Source organism: Canis lupus, chromosome 1, assembly GCF_048164855.1.
Source record: "Canis lupus baileyi chromosome 1, mCanLup2.hap1, whole genome shotgun sequence".
Classification (NCBI taxonomy): Eukaryota; Metazoa; Chordata; class Mammalia; order Carnivora; family Canidae; genus Canis; species Canis lupus.
Genome location: NC_132838.1, coordinates 20805244 through 20823113, shown reverse-complemented (window position 1 = coordinate 20823113; position 17870 = coordinate 20805244). Strand labels below are relative to the sequence as shown.

The 17870-nt window shown below is 42.3% G+C and overlaps 1 protein-coding gene across 17 annotated transcripts in view; it reads right to left on the bottom strand.

Moving 5' to 3' along the window:
- TCF4 (transcription factor 4) overlaps positions 1–12191 on the bottom strand; it is a 361238-nt gene extending 349047 nt beyond the window's left edge. For 7 of the 17 annotated variants that reach the window (XM_072822575.1, XM_072822609.1, XM_072822600.1 and 4 more), the window contains exons 1-3: positions 10309–10421; positions 9167–9258; positions 7316–7388 (exon numbers count right to left, since the gene is read on the bottom strand). In XM_072822575.1, coding sequence (XP_072678676.1) covers positions 7316–7388; positions 9167–9238 — 145 coding nt within the window. In that variant the 5' untranslated portion in view covers positions 9239–9258; positions 10309–10421. Of the gene's footprint in view, positions 1–7315; positions 7389–8026; positions 8213–9166; positions 9259–10308; positions 10422–10745; positions 10892–11616 lie in introns of those variants that run through there. The other 10 variants (XM_072822655.1, XM_072822688.1, XM_072822673.1 and 7 more) reach the window with 8 other exon arrangements.
- Between the last annotated feature and the right edge of the window lie 5679 nt (positions 12192–17870).

Below are 17870 nucleotides of genomic sequence, written 5' to 3'. Positions count from 1 at the left end.
TAATTCAATCAAGCTGTATTTTGACGTCATCTGTTACAGAAAAAAGCCAAATGGTTTATGAACAGCACCAGAACCCCCGAGATTAAATTACAGCCCTGATATTTAATCATGGGTCTTACTTTGTTATTTTTAATAACACAATACATTTTAACAGTTATTCGTCAACTGCCTTAGCCAAATTGGAACACGTGATGACAAGTGAGCTGGATTATGATGTCCATCTCTCATAATCTAAATTTTGATTATTTTTTCAGAAATGGTAGATTATACACGTTTTCCTCTTCTTAAGAAACATACAGTTGGCACCAACAGATTGGGTCCAAACCTTAATTAAAAGCAGCATGGGGTCCCTGACCAGCGGGTCAGGACATCTGTATTTGTGTCCTATTATAGGCAATAACCAACTGTATGATTTGGGCAAAAGACATTTAATCCTTCCAAAAAAATGACTCTTTCCCTAAAAAATAACAGAGCATCTCTAAAGTCTCTTCTAAATCTAAGTGTCTATAAATTAGTTATTTTAAAATCAATATGGTGTAGTTTCTTTGAGATTCTGGGGATCGAAATGAAAAAATGTTACAGCTGAAAAGTTGATGACTTTTTGATTCAATTAAAATGACTGATCAAAGAGGCATTTCAGTACACGAGAATGTGTAAGCTAAAATTTTTAGAGGCAATCAGCAAATGAAACAGGTTCTTTAAAAAGTAATGCACAAATACTGCTGAACATGTGAAGGGTTGTTTGCAAAACAAATCAATACGGGCACATCCAACAATGGATTGCAGTTAATAAACTACATATAGTAATTACCACCAATGGCAGTCTAGAAAGTCATTCATTAAATGTTAATTGTCACACAAAAGTACAAAAGCATCCATTTGAACAATCTTGTCGCTGCACCTTTAAATAAAATACTTTATTACAGTCCTGAAATTCATCCATATAAACTGATTTTAAACACACCTGGGTATTTGATATGCTGATTAACTGGGCCTTTATTTATTTTGGAAATGAAAGTAAACATGACAACCTTTTTCAACACTTTTGCTATTCCTAGGAGTTGGACATTTAAAAAATAGTATATATATTGCTTAAAACAAAGTGTTAACCAATCTTTAAGGATTTAGATTACTACCTCTCAAATGTCCCCTCATAAGCATTAAGAAGCATATGGTTCAAAAGTAGCCATCCAAAACTCATGTGCAAACTCACCGTTGAGTCTAAATGGGCTCATGGATTTAGTAAATGGATAACCCAAATGTAAGCTTAGAAATTTGGTGGTCAATTTTGAAAATTTCATTCAGAGTAGTAAGAAACCATTAACATAAATAACCTTTAAAAAACCCACAACCCTGTGATGTGCTTTACTTTCTCTAATACTTAGTGCTATCTAATTAACTTGGAAGAACACCTGGTCATAAAATATAGCTCATAAAATGAAAAAATAAGGAAGGAGGGAATTTTTTTCTGTTCCTACCTAGCTTCATTCTGATGCTGTGTCTGCGCAAGATCTGACTTACTCAACATATAGATTTATATTCTAAAGGTTTGGCCAAGAACATTTTGGTTCAAGACTTGTAAACTGAAGAACATTTCAAAACACACCATGTTCCTTATTAGGCAACTTGAGATCTGTTATCTTGGCTTATGGGAACAGATCTAAATAGCATCATAATACTAAACGTTGAAAATCACAGGCCTGGGGCCACCAGGACTCAACTCTATGCCTTGGACGAGGCTGCAAACTTCCAATATAAAATGTAGTTTACCATTAGGAGTAAATGTTTGATCTGTAAAGCTTACAAAATTACTTTGTTTATCATAGCAGATGAAAGCAAAAAGGAATAATTTTAAGCTCAAAACAAAACTGTTTATATGACAGTCTTTACTGCTCCATGATTCTAAGCATTTAAGACAGATTCGAGCAATTAACAGCATAAACTTTCATTACATAGTTCTATTATATATGTTTATGTGACTTAGCTGTTCATCTGTTATTTAAGTGATTTTCTCATTACAATAGTAGGGTAAAGATAATTTGCTGATGCTGTCAAAAATGTTAAGCATTTCTGTCTCAACAGATCTTGGATCCCTACGCTTGTTTAATGCACTTTATTTACTTAAGTCAGTGTCAAATAGAGTACTGCTTCTTCCTTCTGAATTTAGAAAACGTAACATTTTAAGCACATGTCTGGTAATAGACACATCAAAACTTCAAAACTGCTTATTTTAGTGATGCAGATGGAGTTTAAGATTATTGTTCTTGAATATTAAGTTTCAAAGATCTAACAATGAACTGCAAAACTTCTCTTTACAGTTAAAAATAGTAAAATTTTTTTTAGATATTAACAGGGTAGGCAAGCTTTTGGTTTGATTAGGTACCTAAAAAATAACTGAGAACAAAGTATTTTCGTGGACACCCAGGCAGACTGTCAATTCACAACAGAACGAAAGCACATGACTTTGAAAAGATCTACTGTATTCTCCTCATAATAATAATGATAATAACAATAATAGAAAGACAGACTAAGTCACATTGCAATCCAACATAAATTAGAAAGCCAGTTTATCTGGATCCCAAGGCAGGGAAAATATCATGATTTATATCATTATCTTAAATAATGTTTTTAAAAAATGCTTATCTACTCTAAATATCAGGAATAACATTACACGCCAAGCCTTAATAATATACCCTTATGTCTACATAATCTTGAAAAATAATCTGTATCAGGCTGTGTGTGTGTGTGTGTGTGTGAAAAGGATACTGAGTTAGGCAGACGGGAGTTTAAAATGTAATTTATTCCTGGCTGCCTTGAGAGTCATGTCATTGAACATCTCTGAATCTCGGTTTCCTCATCTATGGATTGAGCATGGTAAATCTCGCATCTCGTGGTTCTTGTGAGGATTCAAAAACTACGACAAATACAAGGTGCACAGTATGCCACCTGACATATTAAGAAGCACTTGTATTTTGTCACTGTCATGCCCATCCACACCCTATTATTCAATCTAGGATCTTGCAAAACAGTCACAGGGGAGGTCAGGTAAAAGAGAATGATCAATAATCCAAAAATGCATTTCTAAACCTTAAAAAGCATTCAAAGAGCACGTGCACATGCAGAAGCAATATCAGCACACACATCCTATACCCTATTATGCAGCATAAATTATAGAAAAACATAGTAGGGAAACCAGAGTTGTTCCAATAAAGGATGTGCAGAGCCATAAAAAAATTAGCAAATCAGAGCTTGTTTTTTTAGAATACCAAATAAAGGCACAGGTTAGAACCTCAGTTTTCTTTGGCTGTACAAGGAAGGGAGTGGGCTGTATACTCTTACGTGGTTGCTATCCCCAAAATTCTATGATTCTAATATAATGAGTTTAATGCCATTTTGCTTATTCGTAAACCTACTAAATTACTCTGCTCCTTACAAAAAAGCCATACCACCATTGTGAATTGTACTAAATAGTAAGACTGTTTTAAAACACACACACACACACACACACACACAGAAATACACACACAATTAAGTAATTCTACTCAACAAATGCCTTTAAGGAGAGATCAATTTTTTTTCCACACCATAACCATGAACTCAAACTTTTACAGACAGAAATTAATTCAGGATGCTTACCATTTGAATTTTCTCTGTGATACAAAAAGCATCCATTGCATCAATGTTTTTTCCTCACTGAATTTACTAAATTGATGTGTCATTTTGGTGTTACGTGGCTATAGGTCAACTAACCTGCATGAACATCAAAAAAATGTTTCTCCTCTTCCAAAAATGACCACAACAGGGATGAAGTACGTTTTTACTGCTGCTCTTAATTGTTCAAACACCCATTCATTTGGCAATCCTTAACAAACACTGAACACCTAAGTAAAACTAAACAGTTACAGGGGGAAAAAGCTCAACTTTTAAACTAAGAGAGGAAGATGTAGTATCCATCACAGGCGAACTGTAAATACACGTAACAGATGTGACCAGGGCTGTTCCTGAGTATAGATCATTTTAGTGGCCCAACTCTAAAGCTACTTTTTAAAAAGATGCCAAAGCTTGTATGTTTACCTTTTGCTCATAAAAGACTCAAAGGTAATCAAATAAACTATATTTTTGTTATAATAGAAAACTAATCCTTGTTCATCAATAAATTATAGACTGTAGGTGCATTTTTTTTTCTTTTTGTGACTTTGCCACCTTACTTTTTAATGAGAATAATTTTCCAATCATCCAGGCATGTGTATGCTTTTCGTTTGTTTTAAGATCAATGATATAACGGATATTAAATCCCTTTGTATAAGTTACCATATAGGTTACAACTATTTCTTAAAAATAATTCCAGAGCCCACCAATTCATTCTGTTAAGGTCATCGAAGCTCTGAACCATCATGGCTGAATTGTTTTACTGCTCTCTGCTGAACACCTGCAAACATCAAACAAAAACTGCTGGTCCTTTCCTGGGTTGACAAAAGCCTTTCATGTGAAAAATGCTCCCTGGGAATGTCAGGCTGTAGCTCAGGTTACATTCCATTCTCCCTAGCAGCCTCACCATTTCTTAAGGTGGTAGGAAAAACCATGTTTGCAAAATGAAAGATTAAAGGGAATATGGCCACACTTTATTTTCATTCCCACATTGCAAATCACGATGGAGCATCCTCTATTAATTGATTCAAAAGCTACTGGGAACTTTAAGCATGAAATATCACCATGCCTCACTTTGAAGAAATGTGGCTGGTTTTGCAACTATGAACAGTTTACTGACTTATAGTTTGGATCTTTTTTTTCCCTAGACCTAAGTTTCAAAGCTACCCATGGAAGGGCCATCTGAGCCCACTCAAGACAGTGCATATTAACCTCAAGTAAATTTAGAAAATTATTTCTCTGTCCCAAGTTTCCTAGTCCATCCTTCCAGTTAAAGGGCAAAATGCAGTCTTCCTGATTTTTCTATTTGATATTCTTTAAAAAGAGATTTATCTTTGTTGTAGAGTGGAAATATAAGCCATTTTTTTCACTAATAGCCCTGTGTTCAAATATGTCTTGAATAGATGAGAAAAACCAACACTACAATCTGTACTCCATATATTATAGTCACCATCATACTGCATGGGATGAATACCCTGCATTTTCAATCCAGCTGCCAGAACAAAATAGCCACTACACCTTTTCACCTTTACAAGTGAACATTTGGGCCTGAAAACCACAACCATGGTACAATGTCACTTAAAGTTCGACACCTTAAAAGTAATCACAGCATCTTCATTAGAAATATCAGAACACATCTTACTAAGGATGAAGACTCTTCCCAGATTATGCCTGTGTAGATGTGCATGTATGTGTTTGTGTATGTGTCTGTGTATATATATATTTGTCTTAAGAACTGTGTAAGTTCAATATATAATCACTTACTAAAATGCATTAATACATATTCATACTTATCCAGCCTGTACTCTCTGTAAACACTTAAACATCATAGCAAGAACTTTATTTAAATGTGAACACAGAAAAGGGACCAGATGCACAGTTGTCTTTTTAAATGTAACACAATTTCATGCTTCTAAATCACTTTACTTTATTAAACCATACCTAAACTGATACACTTAAGTTATTCCAAATGTGTCAGTTTTCACAGAAAGTGCAGAAAAGAGTTTTTTGCACTTTGAAAGCAGTCTATCTCTGGGCCTTTCTGACATAATCTACTTTTAGATTTAAGCTGAATACACATTTTCTTAAGTAAAATCATGAAGAAAATTACTGTCAGAGGCAAAGTTAGTTACTGTTTTGATACAGTCTAACATGAAAAATTAATTTGTCCACAAGAGATACTTGTACTGATCTTTACTTCAAAGTTGTATAGAGAGTACACCACCAAAATTTGGAAAACTTGATACCAAGACAACAAAAAAATGTTCAGTCTCTAAATGGAAAATACAACAGGGTCCAGGGCAGTAAAACACAAATATATGATCAATAGTACTTTTAATCAGAGTAGACCTCAAAACTTAAAAGATAAAATAGAACTATAGGGGTTATCTTATATCCTCTAATATTATAAATCAAATTACAGAGCTATAACTTTGCCTTATGGGGACCAGAAGGAGGGGGAAGTAACTTATTTGGAAATGAGCAACTTTCAAAAGGCACTAATTTTTTAGAAGCATGCCAATTACACAAATCACAAAGGTGAACAGATTTCTTTCTTTCCAGAGCATCAAATGAAAATTGAGAGATGTGAAATTATATTCAGTAGTTAACAGAAAGTTCCACAGGCATCTCACAGCTTAAAGATGTCAACATTTACCAGTCTGACTTAAGAATGGTACTCTGTCTAATGTACTGTTATTTACCACTTCCAGAACTCCTAAATACTGCAGCTGCTTAAAAAGCATAAATGAATTTAAGCCTTAAATCTAAAAGATAGCAGGCCACCATGCATGCCTCCTTCCTGTATGAAATTCACTGGACCAATATAAATAAATAAACAAACAAACAAATAAATAACCATTTTAAGTGAATATCAGATTTTCAGTTTTCACTTTAATAAGAGACCTTCAGGGAGCCCCCTATTAAAACTCCTCCTTGGATGCCAGATAATCATTGCGCACAGATTCCTTTGTGAATAGCGCTAACATCTTTTTTAAGCATCACCCAAAGACCTTTCACTTACAACACATAAAAGTCCTTCCAAATCTGCAACTTTACATATAGTAGAAATCCACTGCACAAGGAAATGCTTAGGGGGAAAAAAATAGCTAAGGCACCAAAACGAATATTTTAAAGATGAATTAATTCATATTTTGCTCTCAGATTAGCAAGAGGCTCTCCATTTACAGCTATGGCTTACTATGCAGCATTCATCTGCAAAATCAAGTGCTCACTTCTCTAAAAGGGTTAATTATACATAGTATCTAATAATTAATATTACTTACAAGGGATTTTTTTCCCTTTTTTTGAAAGTCAGATTTTTCCGTCTATTTTCAAATAGGGAAATAAATTCATTTTCCCCATGTCAACACTGGCCTTATCTTCATGTGTTAGATTACAACTGTATTAGAAAATTGCTTTTAAATTAAGTAATGGAATTCTGAGACAGTTTCCTTGCTTGATAAAAAAAAAAAAGGCCTAATTTTAATTTTGCAAAAGATAACATTCTGTGTAAGTTATACCACCGATGGCTAATGAAATAACCATATCATTACAGGCTAAAATTTCAATGACTTTTTCAGAACACTTCAACGGAGCCAAAAATATACAATGAGTGAATAAACAGCTAAGAACATTTAACTACATGCTAAGAAAAGAATTTACATACTTGAGCCAGTGAAATGTCCACTCGCCAAAGAAGTTGGTCCATTTTTCCCACTGCTCACAGGAGGTGAAAACATCTAAAAGAAACAAAGAAACATTACTGTCAAAAAGAAGACCTCTGTGCCTTCAGAGTTCATCAAAGATCTTTCATACTCTTACCAAAACAGCTTTAGAGTTTATGCTAAGGGTTCATTTTGGTAAAATACATCAGCATCCAACTAAAACGAGCATAACATTAGCAGTCACCCCCCTCACCCCCCACTTCCACTCTGTTCTTTTTCCTCAGGTCCATCAGATTGCCAGAACCAGGCAGCACTGCTACACTTCAAACAAACACAGTCCCCATAATGTTATCAAGATTCAGGTCTGGAGGGCAGCGGCCTCTCTAGAAAACACTAGTTTTTACAAAGGAGAAGAAAAAGTTGTTTGTTTTATATTGAAAACCTTGGCCAGAAACGTGGCAATGTCCATTTCCATCCCGCATAGGATTTGCCTGTCATATGTGAACCCAAATAAATACAAAAGTGCCACCTGCACTAAATTCTCATTTCGTCTCTAACATGAGAGCAATTTGTAGCAAGACTCTCTCACTCTCACTCTCTCTCTCTCTCTCTCACTCTCACTCTCTCTCTCACTCTCTCTCTCTCTCTCCAGCATTTATTTCGACCCTAATTGGTTTCCCTCTTCTTCGACGTATCTAGTGGATAATGCGCACCTTCCCTGAGTCAGAGCCTGCAAAAAGCAAAGGAACGAATGGAGAAAGTGCAGCAAGCAGAAAGGGGGCTACAGAGCTGCCTAGGGCTACGTTTCCTGGAAAAACTTCCGAAAGCCATTTCTCCAGGAGAGGGTCCAGCAGAGCAGCAGCGCAGCAGCAGCAGCAGCAGCAGCGGAGGCGGAGGCGGCGGCGGCGGCGGCGGCGGCGGCGGCGGCAACGGCGGCGGCGGCGGCGGCGGCGGCGGCGGCAGCGGCGGCGGCGGCGGCGGCGGCGGCAGCAGCAGCAGCAGCAGCACCAGCAGCGGCAGCATGAAAGAGCCCCACTTAGAAGGCGGTTTGGATTTTTACTCGTGCGTTTTGTGGATCCTTTTTATTTTGCTTTGCAAATGCATCTTACACCAAACTCCTCTGGCATTAAAAAGGAATCACCTCCCCTGACAGGTCTGGGATTCGGTTTGGGAAAGGGGCAAAGGGATGGAGCGGGGTCCCCCACAGCCCTCAAACTCCACAAGTGTGTCAAGTTTGGTTTAGTGCTGATCGCACGACTGCGAGATCTACCCAAACGGTCCATAAAGGAGTCGAGAGCACGTACGATGCTCAGCACACGTATCCGAGTTCTCAGGTTCCTGGGAAAAGAGGTAACTAAGAGGACGCCAGGTCCTGCGAAACCCAAAGCATCATCATCGATTTAAAACTTTAAGACACAACTGGGTCCCCTATTTTCTCTTTTCCATTTCCAGAAAAAAAAATAAATCATAATAATAATAAAAGGAGTAGTGCGCAACGGGTTAGTACTCTCACGTTCAGATTAAGGCCAAGTTTTAGGGTTGTCTGTTTGTCCTTTCATTTGGAGTGAGATTCCATTATTTTGGGGGTCCGGTGGGTAGGGAATTCAAGGGCAAAGTAATTACACTCTGGGAGAGGAAGAAAAAAAAAAAAAGCCTGAATCGTCCATCACACCCAAAAATTGTAGTTAAAAACTTATCAAAAAGACCTTCATGTTTGCCAAGGATTCAGCCAATTAAAAATTATTCCTGTCCTTTAGATCACTACTGGTTTCTAGCTGAAGTGTTTGGGTTTTTTTGGTTTGGTTTTTTTTTTTTTTTCACAGCTGTTGTTAGTTTCCACCGTTCTTTCTTACCGCACTGAAATCCAGTAAATCACTCAGCTCTTTGTCCGTCCCTAAGGCAGCCATTCGCTGTTGGTGATGCATTTTAGCAAAATCACACAAACCTAGAAACATGGAAATAACCGCAATCAGAAAATCCAGTCCCAATCCTTGGAGAAAACACAATCGGATTTTTGGAGACTGGGGGGGTGGGGGGTGGGGATGTGGGGGCGGGCGGGATTAAGGTGGTGAGGAGGGAGGGATGGGAGAGTTTGGTTCTTTTTTTTTTTTTTTTTGGTTTTTTTTTTTTTTTTTAAGATGGAATAGGCAGCAATAGCAAAAAAAAAAAAAAAAAAAAAAAAGCGATCTTGATATTGTATTTCCAAAGAGACGATCAAAACTGGTAACATCTATCTACTCTAAAACCAAATCCGGGAAGGAAAAAAAAAAGAAAAAAAAAAAAAAGAAGAAAGCCGCTCTTCAGCGCATCATTTTATGCAACAGGAGGTAGAGCGAGAAATGAATGGATCACAGAGAAAAGAGAAACTACTCGGAACGATCCGGTCTCAACTTTCCCCCCCGCCCCCCGCCCCCCGCACACACTCGCACACTCGCACCCACGCGCGCACACTCACACGCACCACTCCCCCCCTGCATCTCAAAGTAGCTACAAAGAAATTAAAGAGGAGCGTCTCCGGAGCGAACACACGTCCAAAGGGGGAGGGGGGGGACAGGGTCGGCGAGGGAGGGAGGGAAGGAGGGAGGGGGGGTGGGGAGCAGAGTGGAGGGTCGGATCCTGGGAATTGTCCAGCACCCTAATTCGTGAAAGAAAAGGGTTGTAAAAATTAAAGTCAGGCCCTCGGCAAAGTCCGCGGTCCCTCCGAGCGGCCCGGCGGGGGTGGGGGGGTGCAGAGAGGAGGGGTGCAGGGGGTGCAGCGAGGAGGGGTGCAAAGAGGAGGGGTGCAAGGGGGTGCAAGGAGGAGGGGTGCAAAGGGGAGGGGTGCAAGGGGTGCAAAGGGGAGGGGTGCAAGGGGGTGCAGAGGGGAGGGGTGCAGGGGGGGTGCAGAGGGGAGGGGGAAGGGGTGTCTGAGCTGGGAGCCGCGCGCGGAGCCGCCGAGCCCCAGCCCCGCGCCGCCCGGCGCCCCCGCCCGCCGGCCCCCGGCGCCGCTACCTACCGGCCGCGCGCGCGAAGGGGCTCCCGGTGCTCCGCCGGCGCCCGGGCGGCGTTCATGTCTGGCCCCCGCCGGCACCGCCACCTCCCGCGCCCGCGCCCGCGCCCGCTCCTTCCCCGCCGCCGCCGCCGCCGCCGCCGCCGCCACCGCCACGGATCCGCAGACGCGCAGCCAAGATCCCTGACTCTTAACACCAACTCTCTTCTCCGGGGAGGGGAGGGGACGGGGGAGGGGGGAGGGGGAGACACGCCGAGGCGCCCGGAATTGCAAGTTCAGCAAAGAAATGGGGGGGGGGGCTCCGGCGGGGAGACGCGGCTCGGGCGGGCCGGGCGGGCTGGGATGCACACCCCCCCCCCCGCGGAAAAAAAGCAAATCCACACCTCCCCCCCCACCTCGCAAAAAAAAAAAAAAAAAAATACAAACGAAAATTCATCGAGCACCTCATTTTCCCTCAGATCGTCAGTTACAATCTGAAGCCTGAACAGTTCAGTTTTTGCCCGTTTTCATCCATCGGAGGCACTTTGAAATTTATTCGAGTTTACATCCCCTCACTTCTTCCTTCCTCCGACTCCCGTTCCCTCTCACTCACACATCCACACACAGCAAAGCAAGTTTATACTAGGCTGCAAATACACGTGATGCAAAAAGACTTTGCCAAGAGGAACAATATTTTTCTTTTCCATATATAAACCAAGCCACATTTCGCTGGGGAGATTTTCCTTTCGGTAGTTTTGCATTTTGGGGAGGGAGGGGGGCCGAAACCTAAATTGCATACTTTCTTGCCCCTCCCTTTTAAGTCACAGATTAGTAGAGCTGCAAACTTCGCCAAAAAAAAAAAAAGAAAAAAGAAAAAAAGAAAAAAAAAAAAAAAGGCAATTTTTGAGGGTGGATGTTGTTTTGTTTTTACACTTGAGTTCCTAGCCACGCTAAGTCCCCGCTCGCCAGCACTATAAGTTTTGAATTCAACATTTACCATTACAGGCCTTGCATGCTCTTAAAACATACTTTTTCACATCACTTTTTAGGATTAAAATTAAGCTTCGTAATTCTATCGCTTCGTAATAACAAGCGTGCTTTACCCAGGATATGCAACATTTCGCTATTTTAACGTGTGTTAAAATACACATTCCAGAAACCCTGTTACTGCTAGATGTGCAAGTACATACACAAAATGCATGCACACACTTTTTTCCCATTGGCAAATTATTTAATAGGTTGTTCCTTTTGTTTTAATAAAACATCGGGATCGACATTTTTAAAAATCAAATTCAATTACAAACAGTTTACTCTGACAGCAAATTGTAACGTTACCTTAAATGGCCACAAATATGCTCACAATATTCCAAGGAAAGTGACTTTAAAAAGAAAGACAAAAAATCTTCTGCAAGTACTTAGTATCTCACATGTGTATCCCCCAAAAAAGTATTTTAACTGGTACTCAGTTCTGCTCCAGGGATATCCACAGAATACAAGATTATGCACCTGGCTCTGGTTTTTGCATTTTCCACCATCAAACTGCAACAAAATCCCCTCCCCCAAAAAAGAAACCATTAAAAAAAAAAAAAATTCCAACAACTTTTTCTTATTGTTTCTAAAAAAAAAAAAATATATCAATACAGGATAGTTAGAATCTTTCCTCAAACAAATCTTGTTGGTGGCTTTTTTTTTTTCTTCTCCTCTTATAAAGTCTTAAACTTGTTCCAAGTTTAGAGGTGTCTCATCATCATCATCCTCCTCCTCCTCCTCATCATCACCATTGACTCCCCCGTGGAGTCACATTGATAATAATAGGTTTCCCTGAAAGATACATTGTAATCCATTCACATCCGGGCACTGCGGGCTTATAAAGAGAAGGCGCTGCGGCCGCGGCTGCTCCTCCAGACAATGACTGGGGAGGGGCGGGGCGGGAGCGGGCGGCCATAGAGTCGTAAACACGGCGCCTAGAGCGGCGCCCAAGATGGCCGCGCGCAGGGCCCCGCCTCCTCCGGGAGCGGCGGGCGGCGGGGAGAGGAGCGCGGCCGCGCGCGGGGCGGGCGCCGGGGCTCGGGGGCTCGGGGGCTCGGGGGCGGCCGCGGGCCCGGGCTCCTGCGCGCCTCTCCCGGCTCCCTTTCCTTGGTCTTCGCCCCCCCCCCTTAATTTTCCCCTCCGAAGGGTAGTTTCTGAATAAATTAAGGCATTGCACGCCGCGGAGCCCGGGGGGTGGGGGGCAGCCGCAGGGAGCCGGGCTGCGCGCGTGGGAGGCGGCGGCCGGGGGGCCCCCGGGACCCTGCGGGCCAGAGCTCCGGGCCGCGCCGCCTGCCCCCGAGGCCGTCCTGCACCGGGAGCCCGCTCGGCTCGGCCTGGCCTGCGGCTGCGGCTGCGGCTGCGGAGCATCGTCACCTGGTCCTCGAGCCCTGCAGGCCCCCTGCTCTGCGACACCTTCGTGACCTGGGAGGAGGGAGCGGGGCCATCGTGACCTGGGGAGGGAGGGAGCGGGGCCGCCACGGAGACCTGCGTGACCTGGGAGGAGGGAGCGGGGCCCCCACGGAAGACCTTGGTGACCTAGGGATGGACGGGGCCCCCACGGAGGACCTTCGTGACCTGGGAGGAGGGAGCGGGGGCCATCGTGATCTGGGGGAGGGAGCGGGGCCTCCACGGAGACCTTCATACCTGGGAGGAGGGAACGGGGCCACCACGGAAGACTTCGGTGACCCAAAGGGAGGGAGCCGGGCCACCACAGAAGACCTTCCTGACCTGGGGGGATGGAACAGGCCCCCACGGAAGACCTTCATGACCTGGGAGGAGGGAACAGGGCCACCACGGAGGACCTTCGTGACTTGGGAGGAGGGAACGGGGCCTCCACAGAGACCTTCCTGACCTGAGGGATGGAGCGGGCCACCACGGAAGACTTTGGCCACCCAAAGGGAAGGAGCGAGGCCACCACAGAAGACCTTCCTGACCTGGGAGGAGGGAGCCGGGCCACCATGGAAGACCTTGGTGACCTGGAGATGAACGGGGCCACCACACAGAAGACCTCTGCCCTGGTCTTCTCCAGTCACTCGCTGCCCTGGCCACATCGGTCCGAAGGGCTCAGGTGGAGGAGAGCTCCCAAGGGACAAAAGCGAGTGATGAGGATGAGGATGGGTTGTCCTCACACCCCGGGTTTGCCATGAGCCAAGCAGTGTCCTGCGAAGCTCGGGCATATTGGCGGCTCTGACCCTAGGAACGACCTCCAGGGTACTCTGGGTATTTTGATAGAACATATTTTATATTCAGAGACTCAGAAGCACAAAGTGTTGAGTAGCTTGAGCCAGGGCACTTCGGTAAGTGACACAAAGTCGCCTGAAATCACACAACTTTATTAAGCGATAGAAGCCACCTTTGAAGCCAGGCAGGGCGGACCAGAGTGGACGTCCCCCCCATTCCTGTACCCCTGGCAGCCGAGCGCCTCACCTCCATTCTCTGTTGCAGTTCTGTGGCATAACAGTTTGGAGCAATTTTCAAGATCTTTAATTCCTGTATAAGTGTTTAGAAAACAGGAATGAGGGCATTTATGGGTTGTTTCCTGTATATTCCCACATTGGGAAGGTGCCTGGCTTCTATCCCCAGGCCATGTGCTCATCTTAAAACAAATTTTACCTGTAGACGCTACTTCACGCGGCATTATCACACGCGTTATTTGTGATGCTCAGAGGAGGCCTCTACAGGGCTGTGCTGAGATGATGTCATGAAAAGTTCACAAACATTTGTTTAGGAGAAATAATCCACTGGTGCTACCTCTAATCAGCTCTGTGACCTAAGGCTTGAGGTCAACGTCTTCCTATAAAATACGGAGGCTAGGTTAGGTAATCCCTTAAAATTCTTTCTCATTTGTGGTCAGATTGTAAGAGTCTCCCTCTTGATTTCCAAGCGGAATAAATGGTCTGGAAACAAATTATCGAATCAGGTCTGAGACTTAAATGCACACAACTGATTTGCTAGCATTTTTTTTTTTTAGATTGATTGATCTTGATTGATTGATTTTAGAGAGAGCCCGGGGAGAAGCAGAGGAGGAACAGAGGGAGAGAGAGAATCTCCAACAGACTCCCTGCTGAATGCAGAGCCTGACTTGGGACTCGATCTCACAACCCTGAGATCATGACCTGAACCAAAATCAAGACTTGGACACTTAATGGACTGAGCCGCCCAGGTTAACAGCACCTGATAGTCAGAAAGCCATGCAACCACCCTTCCTATCCTAAATTCAGGGACAAATGTGAATTGCTTTTGTTTTTGTTTTGTTCTGTTTTCCCTGAACTACCAGAAGAATAGGCCTATCTACCAAGTTATAAAGATCGGAGACACATGAGAAAGGAAGACTCAATAGAATTTTGTGAAACTTGGATAAAAAGGTAAATGTAGCAGATGTGTTTTGAGGTGTCTGCTCCATCGACAGACTCCCTTCCTTAAAAACCTGTCCACAAATCCCGATAAAGAGGTAGAACTTGATGTGTGTATCACATGACTCCTTCCTGTCCGAGTCTCTGCAGCCCCAGCTGATTGGGTCACAGGAACTAAGAGAGGAAGAGATCGACAGGAGTCTATGGTGGGTGATAGATCTGACCAGTTGGCGTCAGCTGGCCAGGGCTGGTGCCAGGAAGCCACACCATGTGAGCCATGGTTATGGGGAAACAAGAACCATGAGTAAGCAGAGGAAACTGCTCTTCAGATATGAAAGATCTTGGAAGTTCTGAGAAAAGCAGGCAATTTGAGTCCTAGGAAGAAATAAGGAGAGATGCTTTGCCAATTCTTATGAGGGCCCCCTTGCCTCCTGTCCATGAGAGAGCTGACTCCTGTAGTATTCCCCTTCCCGAGCTAACGTGAGTACTTTTCTGATCCTCACCACTAAAGAATTTAGAAAAAAAAAAAAAAAAAAAAGATTTTTTAGATTTCAGCGTTTTGAAACAGTCCTTAACATTAAAAAAAATTTAGTGACCACTCTACTAGGGTATAAACACTGTTCCACTCCCACATGGTAGCAATTCTGTCCAATTAATTGTGCCACGTACAGTCAGGACAGTACAACCAAATGTCATTCCCCTTTACCGTGTTGTAACCTTGAGCAAATTTCACATCTTTTCAGAAGTTAAAAAAAAAAAATTTAATTTGTCTTCAATACTTTACATGACTGGTTAAAATCAAATGAGATGGTAGAGATGAAAGTACTCTGAAAATGACAAATTCTTCTGAAATGTAAGGCATCATTATTGCGTAAACCAAATTGATGCCTAAAGATAACATTTAATTCATAGGAGTATGGAGGAGTGGCAAATATTGAAACCTAATGAGTCGCAGAAAAGAGCAGACATTGAAGGGGGCTTGGACCAAACCCTTGAGTTTAGTTCAAGATTTCAAGGTCACATCACTAATGAGTTACAGAGGCAGAAGCAGCCCTCCAGTAACTGAATGCCAGTCTAGAATGCCATACCATTCCTCTTCAAATTCCATCCAGTTGGATCTCCCCCAATCTTGCCCTTGTTAAAGCAGACAAAACCACACACAAACACACAAAATGACAGTTCCTTGAGGGTCTAATGAAATTCATCCAAAAACTCACCAAATAATTTTTGAGTGTCTACCTTGTGTCGGCATTTCTTCTTTTAGGCCGTGAGGCAAAAAAAAAAAAAAAAAAAAAAGTAGGCAAAAATAATCAGAATAATATAAAAGTCACGGACCGGCTTGATTAAAAGGAAGAGTCACCGTGAGCAAGATTCAGCCTGTGGAAGATATGTGGAAAAGGAGGGCCATCCCAATATAATTTTAGGTTGATCTATAAAAGGGCACGACCATCAAGGACCTCAAACTGGAGCCCCATATAGACTGCAAGGCTGAGTCAGAAAAGCAGCAGGCAGGACAGAAGAGGAGGGATTAGTCAGTGCGTATGGAAGAAGTCCAGAGCTTCATGAGACACAGGCCCACATTCCCAGGGCCTCTTGCATTTGCTGGTCCCACGATTCTTTCTCCTGGTTGCTCACACAACTAGTTTCTTACCATCCTCCTGGCCTCAGCTTAAACATCACGTCTTCCTAGAGACCTTCCTAACCATTCAGTCTAAAGTAAGCACCCCTCTTCGTATTCTCGTCACTTTTACATCTTTAGTGGCACCCTTCTCAATTTTTGTTAATATATTTTTGATAATATAACTTTTGTTAATATATTTACTATTATATTGCCTGTCTTCGCCACCGGACGGCACACTCCATAATGCAGGTACCGCATGAATCGTGTTCACTCTATTTGCCCACACCTGGTGCCAAGCCTGGCACGTATGAAGTATTTGATAACTATTTATTAAATAAGTGGATCAAGAATCTGTCTTTATTCTTAAGATGCACATTTTAATACTGAAGAGTGCCACTTTCATGCTTTTTCAAATCAGCCTCTCCTTAAGGTCTCATTTTGGCTTGATTTCATCGAAGGCAAATGTTGCTGGTGATATTCAGTGTGATTTGAAACAGGCCACTGGCCCCTTGTCACCTCAATCCCCAAAGGATAACTGCCTTAATTTACCCAACCATGAAAACAATGTCTTCATTATTATGAATGCATCAAAAGCTGCTGTCATAGTATTGCTTCACTATCATAACATTTTATGGCTGAGGCTTGGGAATACAACAAATTTCCAGAAGTCACACAGCCGCTACATGGCAGGGCTAAGATTCAGACACAGGCGGACCATGCTTCTTTTCACAGTTTAGTGGCATGTGCCATGGCTTTAACAACCTTAACAAACCATATGGTCAACAAACCATAACAAACCTTCCTTTTTGGACCTCGGCATACTATAGAGTAGAATTTTGATTTTACCTATTTTTAGATGTTTTGAGCGTTTTGGAAAAGGAAAGGTTAAAAAAAAAAAAGATTCATTTTTAGTGTCCTTGGAGTTTTGTTAAAGAGGACTCAAAAGATTTAGTGCCAGCTTTCTGGAAGTTTTTCTTTTAATAATAAAACTGTTTTCTCTGCTATAGTTTGAATGTTCTATTTTAAGGGTTTTGTTATCTTTTGAAGGACGTACGGATTGGAAAAATAGGGCAGGAACAGAGTCCCAGAGGAGAAATGAAGTTGTGTATAGACCATTTGTCTACAACCTGGTGGTCTCATCCCTCCCTGGTGGTGCTGCAGGTCTGAAAGTTCAACCATATGCAGATCTCTTCTGCAGTTGGCCATGACCTCAAGGCATGGCACATGCCACTGAGCTATAAGCAGAAGCATGGTCTACCTGCGTCTGAGTCTCAGCTCTTCTACGTAATAACCATGTGATCTTGAGTAATTGGTTGTATCTCCAGGCTTCAGTTTCTTCCTCCATAACATGGGTTATTATGACAGATTAAATATCATAGTATTAGCAGATTGTAGTTGGCGCAGTGCTCTTTCAATGACTGTAACTTCACAATTATATACTCTTTAGTGCCAGTTTTCAAATTTCAGACCTCAACTCTTTAATGGTCAGGAAATAGATTTGCTGGTTTGGTTCAAAGTGAAATAGAAGAAAATAGACAATATCAACATACATTGCATGAATTAAGAGTTGTTTTAGAAAAGCCTAT